This window comes from Chenopodium album, chromosome 2 (assembly GCF_948465745.1).
Source record: "Chenopodium album chromosome 2, dcCheAlbu1.1, whole genome shotgun sequence".
Taxonomy (NCBI): domain Eukaryota; kingdom Viridiplantae; phylum Streptophyta; class Magnoliopsida; order Caryophyllales; family Amaranthaceae; genus Chenopodium; species Chenopodium album.
The window spans coordinates 15701531-15724873 of record NC_137835.1 but is presented as its reverse complement, the minus strand read 5'-3'; the positions used below and the strand labels follow the sequence as shown (position 1 = coordinate 15724873).

The window sequence follows — 23343 nt, the reverse complement described above, 5'->3', positions numbered from 1 at the left end:
ATGGAGACTATGATAGATAGTAGGCGGATGGAGAAAATTAGGAATAAGTGTGGCTTTGTTCATGGTTTATGTCTTAGTAACGATGGTCATTCGGGGGGCATAGCGTTTTGGTGGCGTGATGTTAATGTTCGTGTGATGTCTTATTCTCCGCATCATGTTGATGTGGAGGTGAGGAATCAAGATGATATTGTTGTGTGGAAGGCGGCGGGGATTTATGGGTGGCCGGAAACAACAAACAAGCATAAAACTTGGGAGCTTATGGAGAACTTGTGGGGCATTTGCACTACTCCTATTGTTGTTTTAGGAGATTTTAACGAGATTTTGAGCAATAATGAGAAGGAGGGAGGAGCTTGGAGAGGGGAAAGACAGATGGAAGCGTTCAGGGTTGCAATTGATAGCTGTCGATTTCATGACTTGGGATACCGAGGTTGTTGTTTCACATGGCAGAGAGGAACTGACGAAAATTCTATAGTTAGGGAACGGTTGGATCGGTTTTTAGCAAATGAAAGCTGGTCTAATATGTTCCCTAACTCGGCAGTGTTACATTTGGCTCGTTATCGCTCTAACCATACTCCTTTATTATTAAAATCTGAGTATACTCAAGAGGGCTAGAAACGAGATCGGGTGTTCAATTTTGAGTCTCTTTGGCTCTCTAGAGAATATTGTGGAGAGGTTGTGGAAAATGCTTGGAGATCTAGTGAGGCTAACATTGTCCCAGGAAGAATTGATTCGTGTGTGTAGACACCTAAAAATGTCTCCCCAAAACCAAAACCGATGATGAACACCTTTCACCGCCATTATTGGTCGGGTTGAGTATTTAACCTTTGGAGTGCTTAAATCCATGTTCTATCCAATATATTTTATGAACCAATCCATTTCCTAGCTCATTTCCCTAAACCATAACCTATTTTCCACTTTTCGTATCCACATCGCAAAACCAAGCTAAACCGAGTTCTTATAATTTTGATCTAATTATTATTTGGTTGGATAGGCCTTGAAATAAGCTTTCCAACCATATATCATAATCTCAATTCCGAGCTATAATGAAAAAGATATGAGCAAAACACTAAACTCGGCCCAAGACCGACACCCTTCCACTAAAACGGCCATATCTTAAAAACTAAAAATTATTTTGACCTGATTCTAATTGGGTTGGAAAGTAGACTTGATAAGCTTTCCAATGATATATTATATGCCTTATTACAAGTTACGGATCAAAAGTTATGATGATTTTTTTTTTTTTTTTTTTTTTTGAAAGAAGTCCTAATTAAAGGATGCTAAATTTCATTAATATAAGCCATACGACATCTACAATTGACAATGAACGATAATGAAAACGAATTTAAAAAAATCAAACAAGAATTAATCGGGGAAGGGCTAAGAATCCAAATACATAAATATAACAATTCGGCATAGTCTCGATTCGTTGTCTCATACAACTTTTTGAGTGGATCCGTCGTCGCTTCACAATTTTGTGAGAAAGTAAATTCTTGTGCTGATTCCGTAACCTGAATCCGAGCCATAATCAATGGTAGCCCCGCACAACTGGAGACCAAATTAAGCGCAAATAAAACCTTGTCTTTCGAAGGAGTCCGAAAAACCTTGTCTTTCGAAGGAGATCGAAAAAACCTTGTATTTCGAAGGAGATAAACCCTTTGTTTTGAGGGAGACATTATTGTAACCCAAACAAAAAGCTTAAAAGAAAAATAAAAATTGGGGCTTTCCACCGGTGAAATCCGATGGAAGCCCCTTTAAAATTGACAATGGAGACTAGGTTTAAAGTACTTGTTTTTAATATCTCTATTCTAAAATCAAAACCTAACCACTTGTTTTCTAGTAAAATGGATGAAATTAAAAGTTATGATGATTTTAAAAACGAGTAAAAAACTGAAATTGCCGCGTAGGCAACAAAACCACCGTGTCACGGGGCAAAGTGATGTGGCACGGGGTCTGGTACCGTGACACGGGAATTCTCAACGTATCACGGTGCCTGGTGCCGTGACACGGGATTTCTCGTGCTTATTTCCGCGTACTTTTCTCGCGAAAATTTCCCTGCATCACGGGAGATGATGACGTGGAACGGGGTATGGTACCGTGACACGGGATTTTTCACTGTGTCACGATGCTTTCCCGTGTTTCTTTCCCACGCGCTTAAGAATCTGGACGCAAAAACTCCACCGTGTCACGACATGTCTTCCTGTGTCACGGTGCACATCCCGTGACACGGGATTGCTCCGTGTTTTCTCCGCGTAATCCCTAAACACGTTTTCACTTCCCGTAACCTAATTATTTCCCTCGTCACTCAGTTTTCCCCCGTGTCACGGGATTTTCCCCCGTCTGACGGTGCCAGGCACCGTGACACGGTGCTCTTTGCCGTGACACGGTGTTATTTTTTAGGGTTTTTATCTTTTTAGGGTTCCGTGTGTTCCCTCTGCTCATTTTCCCTATAAATAGGACCCCCCTTTCTGCAGTTCGGGGCATCAAAGGATTCTCTCTTCCTCTCTTTTACACCAAAAATCATTCTTTTCTCTCTCTCTCTCACATATTCTAAGCCTTAAACCTATATTCCTAAAATTTCCCTTAAGCACTCCAAGGAGTCTATACTAAACCCGAGGTTCCGTCCTTAAACCAAGGCGTGAAAGGTATAATTAACTGAGGGTTTGGACCAAATCAACTCTACATTTATTTAATTTAATTTCCATTTGATTTATATTTTTTTATTGAAGTTACTAACAGTTTATTCATGATGTAGCAATTTAAAGGAACGCGCGTAATGTGAGTAATTAATTAATTTAATTACTTACTTTATTTTTATATTGCTAGTATCATGATTCGGTTAATTTATTATTCGATTTGACTAACGTTATTATTGTAAAATTGCTTCCAATATTGATGTTTATTCTATTACATTTATTATGATCACCATATTGCATGTTTAAAGGGAATATGTAATTGAAAATCACGCCTAATAAGATAATTTGGACAACCGGTTTAGGTTCCTTTTTAATCTTGTTATTAATTTAAGTGATCACAATATTTTAGAATTATGTGTTGCATTAATATTAAACCAATTTAGCATAATAATAGTCTGGAGCAAATTGAATTTTTGTTTGTATGCCTTTGAGATCGCAGGAATACTTTTCACTATAAGAATCGAGTAGAGGCCAATACGGGCGAATGTGACTCCATGACTCACTTCCTACCATCATCCCCGATCCTCCTTTCGTGGTTCCGAACCATATGGAGTTAGTAATCTCATGGATTATGAATGGGGTATAACCTTCACGGGTCAATCGTTGTTGCCTATCGTTGTCCCTTATTCGTGTTGCCTTTTTATGATCCGTGAACGGTTTACAAGTTCCTTAAAAACTTGTTGGCGGCTCCCTACTTTCCTTTTCCCTAATCGTATATGTCAATTCCCACTTCCTATGAGTGCCAAGCATATTCACAACATGCTTTAACGTATGCGCACTTCAAACGACGCCTACAGTGTGCTACTGCTTTGTCAATGTGGGCTGCCAAGACTTTTGGCAATGTGAAGAAAAGAATTAGTGATGCAGAGAAGGAGCTGCGTGAATTGCAAAAACAACAACCTTACACTTATGTGTTATCAGGATGTAATGATATTTCAACGAAGCTTGATGAGTTACATATGTTAGAAGAGTCTTATTAGCATAATCGGGCTAAGGCAAATGAGCTTCGTGATGGGGACAAGAATACGAAATATTTCCACCATAAAGCAAGTCAACATAAAAAGAAAAGTTTTATCAAAGGCTTGCACGATGAGCAGGGTGTATGGCGCACAGATAAAGAGGATATGAAGCAAATTGTTTCTGAATTTTTCTCCAAGTTTTTCTCTTCGGATTGCCCAACAAAATTTAAGAATGCCTTAATTGGAATAGAAAATGTGGTGACAGAAGAAATGAATAATGTTCTTGATCGTGAGCCGACGGAAGAGGAGGTAAAATTTGCTCTGTTCCAGATGCATCCTAATAAGGCTCTCGGTGTTGATGGTATGCATGCTTTATTTTTTCAGAAATTTTGGCATATTATTGGCCATGATATTGTGCATTTTGTTAAGGAGTGGTGGAGGGGGTATGTTAATATTGAAAATATAAATAGGACTTGCATTGTATTGATTCCGAAATGTAACGATCCTAAGTTTATGGGGGAGTTTAGGCCAATAAGTCTCTGTAATGTGCTATACAAAATAATTCTAAGACTATGGAAAACAAATTAAAACCCTTCCTCAATTCCATCGTATCTGTAAATCAGAGTGCATTTATTCCTGGGAGACTTATTTCTGATAATGCTTTGGTGGCTTTTGAAATATTCCATGCCATGAAAAGAAGAGGTGAAGGGAAACATGGGAATGTAGCCTTGAAGCTTGATATTTGTAAAGCGTATGATCGGGTTAAATGGACCTTTCTAGAAAGAGTAATGTTGAAAATGGGATTCAGTGTTGGATGGGTTCAAAAAATCATGAATTGTTTATCGAGTGTCTCTTTCTCTTTTAAGATTAATGGGCGGATTTCAGGTTCTTTTATTCCAACTAGAGGCCTTCGACAATGGGACCCTATATCCCTGAATCTTTTCTTGCTATGTGCAAACGTTTTTTCCACTCTGATTTCAAATGCAGAAAGAAACAAGCTGATTCATGGGGCCAGAGTGTGTAAGGGGGCTCCTCGTGTTTCTCATTTATTCTTCGCTGACGATAGTATTCTGTTTGCTAGAGCAAATATGCAGGAATGCTCTAAGATTGCTGATATAATCAGTGTGTATGAGAGAGCTTCCGGACAAAAAGTTAATCTAAGCAAAACAGAGGTGACTTTTAACAAATTTGTCGATGAGAACCGTTGGGAAGATATTGTTGAGACTTTGGGGGTGAGGGAAGTGGCCAAACATGAAAAGTATCTTGGGTTGCCGACAATAATTGGAAAGTCAAAGAAGACCATTTTTGCCAGACTTAAAGAGAAGTTGTGGAAAAAGTTGAACGGGTGGAAAGAAAGATTGTTATCTCGAGCCGGAAAGGAGATCTTGATCAAGGCTGTGGCACAAGCTATCCCAACCTATATAATGAGTGTTTTCCGTATTCCGGACGGGTTTATTGATGATATTCATGCTTTAATTACTCGGTTTTGGTGGGGGTCTACTAATACCACTCGAAAAATGCATTGGCATAAATGGGTCTCTGTGCTTGCCAAAGTCGATGGGGGGTTTGGGCTTTCGGGACCTCAAATCTTTAAATCAAGTATTTCTGGAAAAACAAGCATGGAGATTACATACTGACACGAAGTCTCTACTACATTCTGTGTTGAAGGCCAAATATTACAAAAATGTTGATTTTTTCAAGTCGAAGAAAGGATATGATCCTAGCTATACTTGGAGTAGTATTTGGGGAGCAAAACCTCTACTACTCGAGGGACTTAAATGGAGTGTGGGGAACGGTATGAATATTCGAGTTTGGGATAAATCTTGGTTGCCTGGAAACAATGCTGCTTTTGTTCCCTCCCGAAACCTGAATGTTAATCCTGATATGTGTGTTGCTGATTTGATCTACTTCGAAAATGGGTGCTGGAATGAGGAGTTAATCAAGAGTATATTTATCGAGGAAGAATGTGAATTAATTCTGCCATTACCACTGTCAAATTTTTGTCCTGCTGATCAGAGATTCTGGTGGCCCACGAAGAATGGCTGCTATATTGTTAAATCTGGATATCTGCTTGCAAGGACTGCAAGGCATCGTGCGTGGACTCTGGCCCATGGAATTTATGAAGAGGATTTATGGAAGAAAGTCTGGGGTATTGAAGGACCTCCCAAGCTGCAAGACTTCATTTGGAGAGGGTGTAAAGGGTGCCTCGGGGTTAAAGAGAGATTGTACCAGCGTCATATCATTAATGATAGTACTTGCAATGAATGTGGTGTGGGTATAGAGAGTATGAACCATGCTCTTTTTGAATGTAGAGATGTTGCTGCCACATGGAATCATAGCCCCTTCTATGATATGCTTGCTGATGCTCCTGCTTCTTCATTTGCTGACAGGTTTTTATGGATTGCTAATAGGCTTAACAAAAATGAGTTGAGTCTATTTTGTGCTTTGTGTTGGGCTTCTTGGTTCTTTAGGAATGAGAAAGAGCACAATGAACCGGTGGCTGACCCAATTGTTGTTGCTACAAACTTTACCAAAATGTTACATGATTATAAGGAATATGCAAACAAAGTTTTCATGCCTGCTAGACTTACGAGTGTAATGTCCCCTGGGACTTGGCGTGCTCTAGCTGCTGGTGCTATAAAGGTGAATTCTGACGCTCACCTAGCTGAAGGTAACAACGTCGGGTTGGGCGTGGTTCTGCGTGACGAGGCGGGGAAGATTGTGGCTGTGGCTGTCAAAAAGGTGAAGGCTAAGTGGGATGTGGAGCTAGCAGAAGTTACGGCAGCGAGATTTGGTATGCAATTAGCAAAGCAGTTGGGATACATGAACCTTGAGCTCGAATGTGATGCCTCCAATGTGGTGAGCACCATAAACAACGAGGGAATAGGATAATCCACTCTGATGCTCCTTTATGAAGACATTAGGAAGTTAAAAGTTGACTTTGATACTTTTAAGTGTATTCATGTCCGTAGATCGGGTAGTACTTGACAGGCTAAAGTCGTATCACCTAATCAAAAGTAATTCCTAAAACCACTAACTAAAATAGATAGGGAAGTAGGGTCGAATCCACAGGGAAACTGGTCTTTCTATTCCTAATTAATTCAAGCAATCTAAATTATAAAGTAACCAATATATAAATTTGGATATAAAACTAAACTACGAAGATTAAGAGTAAAGAGAAAACAATGAATGAAAGATCTAGGGCATAGGTTCACCAATAAATAATATTCCAGGGTAAAGCATAATAATTAATCATCAATGCATAAATTAATCATATCATAAAGGGCTTTCGCTACGTATTACAATCACAGAATTAATCTACCGGTATTAAATCTCATCTCTCCAATCTCGACCTAACCATTTATAAATTAACCTGCATATTGAAACTAGACCTAAACATCAATTCTCATCTCTCGAATCTCGAATCAATATTGTCAAACTCATGCATAAAAGATCTGCGCAAATCTAGTCATAGAGCATTAAATCAATCAATAGGAAATTAATCTAGCATTGACAATTAACAACAATAAATTACCCCTTCATATTATTTAAGGATCCCCATAAACCCTAGAAAGAAATCTACTCACGCATAATTAAATCTAAACTAATAAAAATAATAAAACAAGACATGATCAAAAGAATAAAATAAATAACTAAGATTAAGAGAAAAGAAATCGTTACCAAAGAAATCTCGAATTAAGAATAGATTTAAGAACAAAGTATATCAGAGAGAGAAACTAATCTAAAAGCTAAGTAGAGAGAGAAAGTCTAAGAAAGAATTAAGAAAGAGTAAAAAGAAGATACTAAACTCGTTTAACGGAGAAGTATTTATATTAAGCAAGAATCCTAAACTAAAACAAACTTAAACGTTGATAATTAACTCCTAAAAATAACACGCGCCCGATCGGGTGAGGCACCGCCCGATCGGGCGCGCCTTTTTGCTCACTAGGTACGTTTCTCGCGCCCGGTTCGGGCGCCGACCCTGCTTCCCCCGCCCGGCCGGGCGCACCTTCGGGCGGTAGCTCCTTTAGCCGGGCGGCACTCTTGGGCCACTATTTGGACTTCGATTGGACTGCAATTCTTCGGGCCAATCTAGATTTCCTCTTTGGGTCTTGAATACTTGGTCCAAATGCCCCGGTATCACATATACCGAGCCCTTAATCACTGGTTCGATGGCTCTAACCGGCCCTGGGCTATAGAAACTGGTCGTGCTTCTCCAATGCTCGTAGTTGCTCCATAATATCTCGGGAAAATGCTCCAAAAGTGCAAATCCCTACAAAAGTCAACCAAATCTACGAAAACACTATAAAACATCAATTAGTAATAAATGTGGCTCTAAAGAGCCAAAAACACTTCTAATTATGACCAAGGGACGGGGGTAAAATACTATATAAAATAGACATATCAAACTCCCCCAAGCCAAACCTTTGCTTGTCCCTAAGCAAAGATCTCATCAATGAATAAATAAATATGCTTAACCCCAAAAAGTAAAAATCATGCACAAACAATTCAAGGTAAATCCAATAAACATGCTTCAAAGTCAACCAATCAACTCCGTCCAATTACCCTTCCTCCCTAACAATTGTCAAATAGACCAAACCACGAGAGCACATATAATTCAAGACTAGTGCTCACACACTCAACTCTCATTTATGTGGCGAGTAAAAGATGTACTCGATCGCTCTCCAACCAACCCCTTTAATGTGAACAATGCCCTCCCAACTCACACTCTCGTGTGTATAAAAAGATGTACGTTCAACCTACTAGTCGACTCGAAATATGTCAAATCATAACTTGCATTGATAAACAACACTTTCACATTCATACAACTCTATGCACAAAGGTCGGAAGGTCTTTAAAGCTTGTAATGTAAGGACGGGGTAAAGGGTAGGAATCATTTGGGAACAAGTGAGAGAAAAGCTATGCTTAAGGGAGAAAATCCTAGTAAAACCCATGATCAAAATAAATAATGATCAACATCTCCTACATAACAACTCCAACGAGAATCCACTAAATATACTCCAATCATAAACAACAATCCCAACACTTATAATTTCACTCATATGATATAATAATGAAGAACTGGAGTGAATAAACAAACTTTTTTTCCAAACTTGAATTTTTCATTGAAGCTCAATTTTTTCCTTCCTTTTGATCAACCTCCAACTAGAACATTTGAACATTGAACAATTTTTTTCCTTTGAAGTTCACTTATTTTTTTTCTCTTTGAACTTCTCTTTTTTTTTCGTAACATCATACTTTATTTTTCAAGAAAATATAACTTTCAAGCTCATCAAAAATAAACATGATCAAGAACAAAATAACTTCTTAAAACCCACCCAAATTGTGCAAATAATAAGCACACTACAAACTCCCTCACCTCACTCACTAATAGCTTCCCCAAGCCAAGATTGGGACTAGTAACCAATGGGGCAAATCGGCTTGTAATATGGCTAAATAAACAATAAATAGTCAAGACAACAACATGGGTAGCAAGAAGGGAACAAATGTGTCTAAATCATCTGAAGGCTACCTAAAAGAACAAATGCCTTCATCCTCCACAATGTGCATAATAATGAGTCATATAAACATTACTTATAGTTGCAAATCAATACTCAAATTCATTGACATACCAGGAATTATCACACATTCCTAACCAAATCAACTAGTCAAGCACTATATTCACAAGCAGTTGGGAAAAATTAACTTAGGACATCTAAGCAATCAAACTTCAAATCATGATCAACTAATCAACAATATTGATCATCATATACCAAGAATCAAAACAATATTTTCCAAGTATGGGGCACAGGGAAACATGATTTACAATTCATTGGAATGTATTTTTTTCATTTTTTTATTTTTTTTTTCATAGATAAGAAATCAATAAAACTAACCTAGAAAGCAATAAATCTAAACTAAGAAAACACACCAAAAACAAAAGAAAAGAGAAAAAGAAAGATACCAAATCCAAAATCTCCCCCAAGCCAGAATCAGGCAATGTCCTTATTGGCTCGGAAACTAGCCCAACATAGCTAGTCCTCATCATCCTCATCCATGGAGCCGAAACCTCCACCTCCATTGCCACCTGCACCAGAAGAGCTACCACCAAAATAATCAGCATGAAAACTCCCCCCCGCTGGTCCCCCGAAAGGAATGTCCTGGCCTTACCCATGGAAGGCAGAATAGTCACTATCCCCGACGAGCATAATCATCATACATAGGGTAGAGAGCTCTACGGTTCCTCTCAAGGTACCCTAACCTATGATCAATGGAGCCTACCATCCTCCTAAGGTCAGTATGGGAATGCTCGATACGGCCTAAAGCCTGACCTATACTCTGAAGGTCCCAAACTGGGTCAGAGTCAACATGGGGGACGGAGTGAGACATGCGAGGTGGAGAAAATGCTACCTCGGGCTTTGGCTGGGGTGGTGGAACTGGTGGTGTAGACACCCATTTGTGTCTCCCCAAAACCAAACCCGGTGATGAGTACCTTTCATGTCGAATCATAATCGAATGAAACGAAAGTGTGGAAAGTCTAGCGTTGCGGAAAGTTTTTATTTCTTTTCTCTTCTCTCTGTTTTTGAAAACTTTATTTTAAGAAAACAGCCAATCCAGTTTGGTTGGTCCATGATATGGGTCCAATAGTAGTGTAGTTGGATGGGGCTTGCAAAGACCTTTCCAACGATATATTATAAGCCCAATTCCGATGAATATTGAGGAAGTTATGACCAATTTACCAAACTGGGCCCGGTTTGAGCTTTATATGCGGCCCAATGATCTAGGGGAGGGCCTAATATGATTTATCATTCCTAATGAAATTAGGAATGATTTTAGTCTTCTAAAATCTTCTAGAAGGTTCGTTTCATTCCTAATTCAATTAGCATTGATAAGTTGACTTTGTTGACTTTTCAGAGTTTTAATCAAAATCAAATAGCATTTTTGAAGAAATTATATTATTTTATCCTCCAGTACGGTAAACTTATCGGATTTTCGAAAGCGCGTTGGAATCAAGCTTGGCGTCCAACCCCAGGCCTTGGCGCCTGGAACCAGGCTTGGCGCCTGGCGCTAAGGCTGGTGCCTGGCGCCAGCTAGCCAGGGTTGGCGCTAGCTCTGTTTCTTGAGCGTCAGACTCTGTTTTGTTAATTTATCTTTTTTGGCTGATTTTCTCTATAAATATCGTATTAAAAACTCCGTTTTCATTCACCAATTCTCCTCATTCGCAAGTTATTCACCTTCAATCAGTTTTCATTCATCTTCCTCTAAACTTGTTTTTGCATACGAAATTCCGCATTCGCAAGATCTAGAAACACCTAGCCATATTCGAAGTTGCCTTCGCCCTAGACGTGAAAGGTTTAATTTCCGAGGGTTTGTTTGTTTATTTTTTTCCTTGAAGTTACTAAGGTGTGTATTTTGTTATTAGAAAGAGATACGAGGCATCAAAGTAAGTAGTTTAATTGTTTTTATTGATGTTATGATGTAGAAGTCATGTTTATATTGTTATTATGATATTCCTAGTATCATGTCTAGGGTAATTTTAATATTAAATATGATTGTTATGATGCTTCCTATGTTCTTCCTAATATTTATGATTGTTAGTATCATGTTAGGGTTAAAGATTTGATTTTTATTGCTTAGTGACATGCTAGGGCTTGTTATTAATCTTGTTAGTATCATGCCTAGGATCTTGCTATTATTATGCTTTAATGTTAACATGAACATAATTATGATTATAATTGTTATAATTTATGATGATTATTATCATTATTATTTTGATGATGATTATTTATGATGATATTATTATTATTATTATAATTATTCATGATAATGATTATTTATAATTGTTGCTTGATATATGTTTATTCTTTATTGCTTGATCATCTTTTTATGCATGTTAAAGGGAATTGGTACTTGTAATCACGCTTAATAAGATAATTAATAATCTTGTTTAGGGTTAATGTGATTATAATTCAAGTGATCGTCAATAATAGTTTATTTGTGCATTAATATTCAACCAACATAGATAAACAGGTTTAGGGTTAAACCTATTGATTGCATGTTAATTAAAAAGCGCACATGAATACGATCAGAATAAAGTAGAGGCTTATTATTAGGGCAGGTTCAATCTCTTTTAGGTTGGATTTGTACCTTCATCCCTGAATCCTTATTTGGTTCATGATCTTATGGAGTTGACGATCTCTTGGATCGTTAAGGGGTGTAACCTTCACCTCGTGAACGGTTTACAAGTTCCTAAAACTTGTTGGCGACTCTTTTGCTCTATCTTCTTCCCTTTTGGATGCCACCGTACTTTAGTGTATGATCACAGTGGGGTTCAAGCTAGTGGGATTAAAGCTTGAAATTTATTCCCTACAGTTTTTTGGCGACTCCACTGGGGAGGATTTCTATTTTAATTCCTGAATTTGTTTCGGCAATGATTTAGAATGAGTGGATGAGACTCGAAAAGTTCTAAGTATTTCATGTGCGTAATTTTGATTAACATTATTGTCATGTGCATAAAAAAGATCTCATTGGAAAGACCATCCGTAATGAGTTAAAAACATAGGATTTTACACGTAGGAAATTTGAGGAATGTCTTTCACAACTAGGACTGAAATAACACCGCGCGAAACTGGAAGATTTTATCGAGCGCAGAAAGCTGCTGAGGCATGTGGGAAGTAGCGTCAGGGGCCAGAGCTTGGCGCCTGTGTTTTAGTTGTAGCGCCAGACGCCAGTATTGGCGCCAGGCGCTACAGTTAAATCTGGCGCCAGTCTCTGATTGCTGGCGCCAATTTTCCCCAATACCGAGCCAGAAATATGCGTTCTAATTTCGACCGGTTTTTCGTATTGTTTGCTCGATCCTACTTCCTGATTGAATTTTTTCTCACTTTTCTTAAACCCATATGTGTTCTACATATGGACATAACCCTCTGGGAATTCATGCTCCATCTACCCGATTGAACGCTCCGTGCAACAAAGGGTACATCCGAGATGTTGAATTCACCAAACCATGGAAGCGAGTTTTTTCTAAAGCTTGCGGTGTCCCATCCACTCGCGCCAACCCTTCACGGTTAGGCTTCCGCGCGGTGCATCCGGACAATTAACCATGGACCCTCTTTGACTAAACCATATCCTGAACTTTAGAGAACTAGAGCCATGGTTAGGTTGCGAACTCATTGCATCATATTGTACCTACTTGACTAATTGTGCATTATTTGTTGTGCATATATATTCTATGTTTCTCTTAACCGTTTGTTGACTTGTGTTGAGACTAAATAAATTAATGACTTAAAGAACTTTTCCTAATTAATTAATTAATTAATTATTTAACTTGAGTCAATAAAGTCTATTTTTTTTAATCTGAATTGACCTAGTACGACTTTAGGCATACTCCAGTTGACTAATAATACCGAAAATAGTCCCAGATCGAAGCTCCACTATTGGCGCCAAGGTCTGAGCTATAGAGCTACACTATGGTGTGTAGCGCCTGACGACAGCTATGTTTTCTGGCGCCAACCTCCACAGTGTGACGCCAGTCCTGTCGCTTGGCCGACAGTTCGGATTATTTGTCGAGTCATCACCTAAGGTCTAATTAATCAGTTTCCTGTTTAATTCGGTTAATTTTGCTGTCAATAATGTTTAATTGAATCAATGATCGAGTTTAGGCACTAAGTCCCATGGTCTTACACAAGAGTCCAAGCATGTCACTTACACTCAACGCATACACCAATACACATACTTTGACCATGATTAAGAGAGTCTTGTGTGCGCGTTTTTCCGTCATTTTTTTAGGGGGGTAAGTCGGATATTAATCCTCCAACATAAAAATAATAATACTTAGTTCCCTAAAAATATGTACGTTATTTTTGCCAAAAATATGCACCCTTTTTTCTTTTTCCTCTTTTTTCCCTTAAAATAAACCATAAAGTCAAGTTGATTCGAGTCAAGTAATTAAAACGCAAAATGGTTTAATTTACAGCGCGTGGTTAAGAAAAGAAGGACGATTAATCAAAGATAACCTCTTCGTACAAGTCCAACTTTTCGACAAACCTATAGCTCGCAAGAGGAAAGCAAGGGTTATAATGGCAATTCAAGAAGAAGTCAATGATCTTAAGAACCAACTGGCTACTGTGACTGAGACACTGAAGCTTCTCGCACTTAGGATCGACGATCCCGTGAAGCAACAACAAATGGACCTCATGCAAGAGAGTTTAAGCAAGTTGTTTAGTGACTACAAGTTTCAAGAGCTTACATCACAAGGGGTCTCGGTGGACAAAGATCTTCTTCCGCAGAAGTTCAACGCCAACGACATCCCAAAATTTAGAGCAATTGACAACCCTTACTTCCATTTAAGAGCATTCAAAACAATAATGAGTATCAAGGGTATTGATAAGAAGGTCTTCCCTTCTCTTTTCTCACTATCTCTCGAGACCGTTTGCCAACAATGGTTCTTTTCTCTCGAAAAAGAAAAGACCTCTACCTGGGAGTCTATAGCAAACGCTTTCGTCGATAGGTACAAGTGCAACATTCAAGTCGAGACTGACCATAGAGAACTTGAAATCCTCAAACAGAAAGAGAATGAAGGCTTCACCTCTTTCTTTAACAAGTGGAGAAAAACCTCAGCTAAAATGATTGAGGTACCAAGCGAAAAAGAGTATGTGAGATTGTTTATCAAGAATCTCTAAGAAAAATATTCCAAGCATCTTAAATATCAAAATAACCTCCATACCTTTAAGGCTGTTTATGACATTGGGATCAATATTGAAGATGACTTGGCTAAGTCAAAAGCTGCCAACAATAACTCCAACAGTGGCTGGATAGGAAAGAAGAACGACAATCCTTCTTCTTCTAAAACCGCCCACTCAAATAATGTTAGCACCTTTAATTTAGGAGAAGTTCTTGCCATGAACAACCAAGGACAGAAGAAACCATTTAGAAGGAACTTCACTCCTATTGGCATGAGTTATGACACCGCATTTGATCGATTAAATGCAAAAGGTCTTATAAGTCCCATTGGACCATTTGGGGACCCACCAGTCGAGAAGAGGTCGGTTAACTGGAACCCCAATGCACACTGCAAGTATCACCAAGGTAGGGGCCATTCTACTGAAAGCTGTTGGAAGCTTAAGGAAGCTATCCAAGACCTAATCGACAATAACAAACTGTCGTTGCCCCCTGCCAGTAAGAAGCCAAGCATCGACAATGCACCTCTAGCTCATACTCTTGCTATATCCGATGAAGAAAACGAGGTTGACCCCTCATCTCTCATTAAACCTGTCGAAGAAATCAATGTCATAGAAAAAGAAGAGGAGATCTTTTTCGATGTCAAAGATAGCCTTCCAGAACCGGCAAATAAGGAAGACATACAATTGCTCACGCTGTCTATGAAGGAGGCATTGCAACTACTACGTGAAGCTCTCACAGTTATGAACGAACTCCATAAGAAATATGATGAGCTTCCATGTCCAAAGGAAGAACCTAAAAGAGAATTCACACCAGTGAGAACGAATTATGAGGCAAAGTATTTTCCCTTACAAGTCACTGAAAAACCCAAGAAGAGCAATAGAATCTACACTCCAATTGGGATCCCATATGCGCAAATGTTCGAAATGCTCTCCGAGAGTGGCGAGGTCAAACCTCTCGAACCGAGACCATTTGAGTCATTAAAAAGGACAGATAGATATTACTTTCAGTACCATCAATTAGGGGGGCACACTATAGAAAACTTTTTCAAATTCAAGGATTTGGTACAGAAAATGATTGATGAAAAGAAACTAGTCCAAACCCAACAAGAAGAGGATATAACCATCAATGGAGTTTGGGACAGTGATGAAGAAGATGTCTACCTAAAGGACATAGTAGGACCTTCACCTTCTGTATCATACACCACAGATGACATTTGGGCTGAAGAAGAGTCATCAATAGATGTCCTCACAAGATCTGGGAGAATGCAACCTCCCGTTTCAACGCAACCTATGCCCACCGTACATCAAGTTCCCATACCTATCATCGAAGACAACGACATTGTTAAACAGTTTAAGAAGACAAAAGTTGAGATGAATGTATGGAAGCTTCTGGCAACATCTCGAGAGCATAGGTTGGCTGTAATGAATGCCTTGGATAAAATCGGGATAGATTCTGACACTACTCCTGAGGGACTAGCCAACTTCCTCACAAGTGATCTTCCTAGTCCGATTAATCTAATCACCTTCTCTGACAAAGATTTACCCCCAGAAGGTGACAGACATTACAAGGCATTAAACCTCACGATAGTCTGCAAAAGGATGAATGTTCCCATGACTCTTGTAGACAATGGATCGGCTATCAATGTCTGTCCACTTAGAACTGCGAGGATGCTCGGCATAAGGGACGAAGACTTAACTCCGTCCACACAAGGAATAAGATCCTACGATAATACTCGTCATCAAGCTTTTGGCAAAATAACCCTAAATGTAACGGCAGGAGCAATAGAACATGCTACTACTTTTCAAGTAGTAGACATCAAAGCCTCATTCAATTTGTTGTTGGGACGCCCTTGGCTTCATGATCTAAAGGCTGTCCCTTCATCTCTCCATCAACAAGTGAAAGCCATAGTTGGAGGGATTCCAATCACTATCGATGCTTCGCCAATGAGAATAAAATCCATAGAAAATCCAATCATTAACGTGGAGCACGACGAAGATGATGAAGACCTATGGGGCTTTAACGAAGAAGTCTCCTTAATCTAGGAGGATGAAAGGACATCTCTTTGCCATAACCCCCATTCCAACATGATTGTCAACACCATGCTGAAGAAACAAGGACACTTCCCTGGGATGACCCTAGGAAAGAAGAAAGGGATCGCAAAATCGCTGGAGTCACCTGGCCTCCCTAAGCTAGATACTTTCGGACTTGGTTTCGAACCGACTCGGAAAGATCTCAAGCGAGCCCAGGACAAGTTGAAAGCACATAGGGACGCTCGCATTCAAAAGAAAGCAATTCCAATGGATCAGTACCCTCTTACGCTTAATGGTCAGTTCATAAAAGAAGGAGAGGACTATCCGTGCCATGAATTTCCCGAGCCATTTGTTGTAAACGGCATACGACAACCAGGATTCGAGATTTTCTTAGATTGCTACTTCACTGATGAAATCCCAACTCCCGTCCACAAGGAGAAAGCACCCCCATGCTTTGACTTTAACGTCATGGGATTACTGTTTGACGAGAAAAGAATGATCCAACTTACGAAGAAGATAACTCCTCGCTCAATCAAACGGTCCTACAAAGTGAAAGCTTCGACCCCTCGAAGCTAATTACTCCAGCCGAAGGATCACTACAAGGGTGGCGCAAGACTATCAAAGTAACTACTCCAAGCGGAAGGAAGATATCAATCACGACAGGACAAGGACCGATGTTCGAAGAGTCGTCTGAGTCAAAGTCAGAGTCTGAGTCAGAGTCTTCCCCTTTAGAGTCTTCTAAGTCTTTAGTAGTAACACCTCCCCTCCTATCTCTTCTCCTAGGATAGTTAGTGATCCAGTCCTTGAGGACATATCACTCTTTGATGTAATGATCTCAGAGTATAATAATATTTCTCATTCTCCTTACTTCTTGTGTTCTTCCCTAACCCAAGATGACGAGCATTGCTTAGCTAACGATGAAAAAGACAAAGAAATTATTAAAGCAATGGAAACACTCGAAAAGAAAACACCGGTAATTGAAGAAACTAAAACAGTTGACATCTCGAATGATTCAACTCATAAAAGGGAAGTTAAAATCGGACTAACATTGAATAAATAAGAAAGAACCGATTTAATTAACTTACTTAAAGAATTTATTGATGTATTTGCTTGGTCATATGAAGATATGCCAGGCATTAATAGAGAGATAGCTCAACACACTATACCACTAATTCCAGGAATGAAACCTGTAAAACAAAAGTTGCGTCGAATGAAACCCGACGTAGCACTTAAAATAAAAGAAGAAGTTCAAAAACAAATAACTGCAGGTTTCATCAAGGTATCCAAATACCCCGAATGGGTCGCCAACGTCGTCCCAGTTCCAAAGAAAGACGGAAGGGGAAGGATGTGTGTCGACTATCGAGATCTAAATAAGGCAAGTCCAAAGGACGACTTCCCTTTGCCACACATCGATATTCTGGTAGACAACACGGCAAATCACGCGCTTCTCTCATTCATGGATGGATACGCAAGGTACAATCAGATTCTCATGGCAGAAGAAGACATGGAGAAAACAACCTTTATAACACCATGGGGCACTTACTGCTACACGGTAATGCCATTCGGGTTGAAAAACGCGGGTGCTACTTACCAACGTGCAGCAACTGCCTTACTCCATGACATGATGCACAAAGAAGTCGAGGTATATGTCGACGACATGATTGTAAAATCAAAAGACCGTCCAGGCCATCAAGCAGCCTTAAGGAAATTCTTCGAAAGGCTAAGAAAATATAACTTGAGGTTGAATCCATCAAAATGTGCTTTTGGAGTCACCTCAGGCAAGCTCTTGGGATACGTCATAAGCTCTAGAGGAATAGAGGTAGATCCAACCAAGATTAAAGCAATCATGTCAATGCCACCGCCCAAGACTGAGAAACAGATTCGAGGATTTATCGGCCGGTTGCAATACATAAGTAGGTTCATATCAAAACTGACAACGATATGTGAACCAATCTTCAAGAAGCTCAAGAAGAATGTACCAGTAATATGGGATGACGAGTGTCAAAAAGCCTTTGAAAAGATCAAAGCCTATCTCGCAAATCCTCCCGTATTAGCGCCAGCACTTCCCGGAATACCTCTGAGGTTATATTTGACGGTTACCAAAGAGACAATGGGAGCCATGCTAGCACAAGAGGTAGAAGGCAAAGAGAACGCAATTTACTACCTAAGTAAAAAGATGCTCGAATACAAAACACGCTATACACCGCTCGAGAAATTGTGCCTCGCCTTGGTGTGGGCCACAACTAAATTGAGACAATACATGTTGGTGCATACCGTTTTCGTAGTCTCCCGATTAGATCCACTCAAGTATCTGTTCGAGAAATCTACACTCAATGGACGTATTACAAGATGGATAGTCAATCTAGCCCAGTTTGATGTACAGTTTATGCCTCAAAAAGCTATTAAAGGATCCGTGGTTTCAGATTTCTAGCAGATTTTCCAATAGAGGACTCGACACCAATACAAGACAATGAATTTCCAGATGAAGACTTAATGGTCACTGAAGATGATACTTGGACCTTGTATTTCGACGGAGCCTCAAACCAAAAGGGATGTGGCGTCGGAGTGCTACTAGTATCACCTACAGAAGAGCATGTTCCAATCTCAATAAAGCTTGATTTCGACGTTACCAACAACGCTGCTGAATATGAAGCATGCGTGGTAGGCCTTGAAACAGCCTTGGCATTGGGAGTAAAGAAGTTAAGGATATTCGGAGACTCTTCTTTGATCATCAATCAGATATCTAAAAGGTGGAAAGTAAGGAGCGAAAGCCTAGCCCCTTACCAAACCTATCTGGAAACTCTTACCGATCAGTTAGAGAAGGTAGAATACACATATCTACCTAGAGAAGAAAACCAATTTGTTGATGCCTTGGCAAGATTAGCCTCGATGGTTAGGATTCCCACGGAAATCGAGCAAATGCCTCTAACTATCGAAAAAAGGCACAAACCAGCATATATCCAGGCTATAGAAGACAACGACTTAGTCCAAGGCGAAGAAGAAGAACAAGAAGAAGAACCGTGGTACACAGACATACTCAACTATGTCACCAATGGAGAATACCCTCCTCATGCTGACAAAAGAGCAAAGCGAGCATTGAGACTTTTGGCTTCTCAATATGTACTCATAGACAACGAGCTACATAAAAGGGTACCTAAAGGTCGAGCCCTCTTATGTGTAGGAAAAGTGGATGCACAAAGAATAATGAGAATAGTTCACGAAGGAATCTGTGGCACTCATGTAAATGGCAAAATGTTAGTCCAGAAAATAATGCGAGAAGGATATTATTGGACTACAATGAATAGGGATTGCCATCAATATGTAAAAAGATGCCCTAAGTGCCAAATTTATGCCAATTTACACCATGTCCCTCCATCTTTGCTCTACACCTACACATCGCCATGGCCATTCTCTACATGGGGAATTGACATAATTGGCAAAATCACTCCCCCAGGAACAGGAGGCCACGAATTTATCCTAGTAGCAATCGATTACTTTACGAAGTGAGTCGAAGCGCAATCATACGCTAAACTCACTGCAAAACATGTAGCACTCTTTATCGAAAGAAATATTATTTGTCGATACGGAGTCCCACATGAAATGATAAGTGACAATGGAACTCACTTTCAAGCCGAATGTGAAGAATTGCTACAAAAATATGGCATCCAACATCATCATTCGTCCCCTTATAGACCTCAAGCAAACAGAGCAGTCGAGGCAGCTAATAAAAATCTAAAGACTATCATCGAGAAAATGACAGAAAATTATAAGGATTGGCCAGACAAGCTTCACTTCGCATTGTGGGGTTATCGCACGTCAATCCGTACATCAACAGGAAATACGCCATTTTCCTTAGTATATGGAATGGATGTCGTACAACCTGTCGAACTAGAAATACCATCTCTACGCATTGCGCTAGAGAGTAAACTCGATGAAGTTGAATGGACTAGGGCAAGATATGAAGAATTAATCCTACTCGATGAAAAACGACTAGAAGCTCTACATCACACTCAGTGTTACCAAACTCGTATGGCTAGGCATTTTAATAAGAAGGTCAAGATAAGAAATATCAAAGTAGGAGATTTGGTATTAAAAGCACTAAGGAAAAATGTTTTAGACCCAAGGGGAAAATTTAGACCTAACTGGTCTGGCCCCTACATTGTCAAAACAATCCTGTTAGGAGGTGCAGCAAAACTAACTGATATGGACGGCAATGAATTCTCAAACATGACCAATCTTAACCAACTTAAGAAATACTACCCATAATTACTTGAGTAGGATACTCAAGAGAGCTACGTTCGGCCTGATTCCTTAAGAAAGGATACGTAGGCAACCCTTTGCGGGTGCGGCCACTTTATTTTTCGACATCTCCGCGTTCCATAATCAATTAAAAAGTCAACAGAAAATCGGCAAATTATTGGCGTCGCAGAACAGAGCCTGGCGCCAGACCCCAATAGCTGGCGCCAAACGCCAATTACTGGCGCCAATTTGGGAATAAAATCTGGGCGAATTTCGGTGTTTTTCGGAAAATTTTCGACTTCCGTACTTGAAGAATTTATGGAAAATTAATTTTTTTCGATTTTCATTGCTTTAATAAAATAAATTTAAAGTAAACAATTTAATTGAAAGCTAAAATTTCATTAATAAAATAAAATTACATTATTGATGGAATTTAAATAAGGCTAAAATAAATTAACTTTAAATAAAAATAACCATCTAAGTCTAATAAATCTAAAGCTAAGCAATGCTTTTAATCTTTCTTTTCCTTTCTAGCTCTTTTCCAATTCTTTTATGCTTCCTCCTCTTCATCCATTACTTTAGCTAGTAGGCATCCTTTAGAGGACCTACATTCAATTTTGGAGTAGATGGTCTCCCCTTCAGCTAGCACTCCATGCTTCTTTTCCACCCATTCTTTTTTGTCTGTGGTGTTAGCTTTCCTTTTTCCTTTGTCTTTGGTAGTTTTTTTCTTCCTAGGCATCGTAGGTGTTTTGAATTCAATTCTTGCACCTAAGCGTTCTTTGGCAGGAGTCACCCTGTCACCTAGAAGATTCTTCACATCGGTTCTACCCTGATCAATCGAAGATTTCTTCAGCAACCACTTCTTTACATCATTAGGCAAAGAAGGAGGAACCTTTTGGGTAATCACTTCCCATAAAGGTCTAGCGCTCCAGTAAGCATCGAATCTATCTACTTCTTGAGATACAGGGTACTCATAGGGAGGACGAAGATCCCTGGAAGGAATATTCTGAAGCAAGCCGTATTGTCTTTTCACCCTGCAGGGATAATAATAGGTTACACGAGACAAGCTGGGAAGACGGCAGAAAGGTTTCTTGTTAACACCAACCATCCTTTCTATTTTCCACCATGGGATGACCCACTTGATAGCAAAATCACGTGATTCAAATACTTTTCTCCACCCATGACGCCCAATTTTAGGGATGCGCTTCTTCCTTCTCACGAAGTAATTGGGAGTATATTTTTCAATGTCATCCGGAGGGCTAATTAATCCTAGCCTCTCCATTAGCCACATCTGTAAAAAAATTGCAATAAAAATAAATTATTACAATACAAAAATATATTTTTGATTTATGTAAATTAAAAATATTATTTTTCTACCTGTAATAAAATTGGAGAACCGCGAAGAGGCGCTTTTGGGTCCCTTTTCAATTCATCTAGACTAATCATAGTGTCTCCAACTATTAATGGCATTGGATTCCTCCCTGATTCAATTTGTTCTAAAACAGTGGTTATAATTGATTGACCCTCATTATTTTTACCACTACTAAGAAAAAATTGATTAAGCATGCAAAATAAAAACGCCATTCTTCTATATATATGAAAAGATTCAGAAAGAGGTTTATCAAAATAATGGCGTGCGAGTTCCTTCAAATTAACTACGTTGCCATCCACTATTTTTGATAAATCCCTTTCCTTCAAATTAAAGAAGCGCTCAAAATCCTTATAGTAGTATGCATCTACCCTAGGGATTACTACGAGGTCTATTGCAGGGAAGCCTAAGATAGCATCAAATTCCTCTGGCAAAGGGCTAATCTCATCATACCCTATTCTGAAACAATGCGTATCAACATTCCAAAATTCTAAAGCGGTATGTATGAAGTCTAGGTTTAGATCTACCCCTTTGATGCCATAAATTCCCCCCAAGTGAAATAAATCTAATTCTTTTCTGTCTCTAGCATTAAGAGATCGACACCATTCATGAGTATATTGGGTGAAGGTTTTAGTGGCTAAAGACATGATTATTATTTTTTCTAAAGAAGAGAATAATTTTATTCGTTGGAATTATGAGAAGAATCGGCAGGGCAGGGGGCTATTTATACAGAAATTGCGAAGAGTTTTAATCAGACTGAAACACGGAGTCAGCGTCAATTGGCATCAACCGCCAGAGCTTGGCGCCACACGCTAAGTGTAGCGCCTGGCGCTACGCGCCATAGTGTGGCGCCAGCTGGCGCCAAGTCACCAAGACAGCCGCGCGTGCTCAGTTTGTGTTTTTAATATTAAAATCGACTCGGTTAATGACTTTATGGCTCCGTTTAATATTCCTAAACATCTTTTCTATCTTTTTTTTTAATTAATTAAATATAGCTATTATTTTTAATTTATATTATTCTTTTTTTGGACTTTATTTTAAATTCCAAAACCCGACATTTTTTTGATTTTTTCCTTTTTGATTTTTTTCTTTTTGGGGGAGAGAGTCGGATAATATCCTCCATCAATAATAAAAATGACGGAATTTTTGCGCAAAATTGTTGTCAGACTTCTTTTGCACACACTAACATACACATAATAATAAACAATCAAATAAATTTATGATAACATAAAAATACAAAATGTGTCTCTAAATGATGAGTCAAAGGCAAAGTTCTATAAAGTCAAAATAAAATATACACAGGAACGAACTACGGCGCCGGAGGACATAGGCCCATCATACCATAAAATTGCGCCGTACGATGAGTCACC

General features: G+C 39.1%; 1 protein-coding gene across 1 annotated transcript; it reads left to right on the top strand.

Annotated features, from left to right (window-relative positions):
• LOC145569269 (uncharacterized) lies at positions 1-612 on the top strand. The gene has a single exon (XM_081628634.1). The coding sequence runs from the start codon at positions 1-3 to the stop codon at positions 610-612; it is 612 nt and encodes a 203-aa protein (XP_081484760.1).
• Positions 613-23343: the final 22731 nt, after the last annotated feature.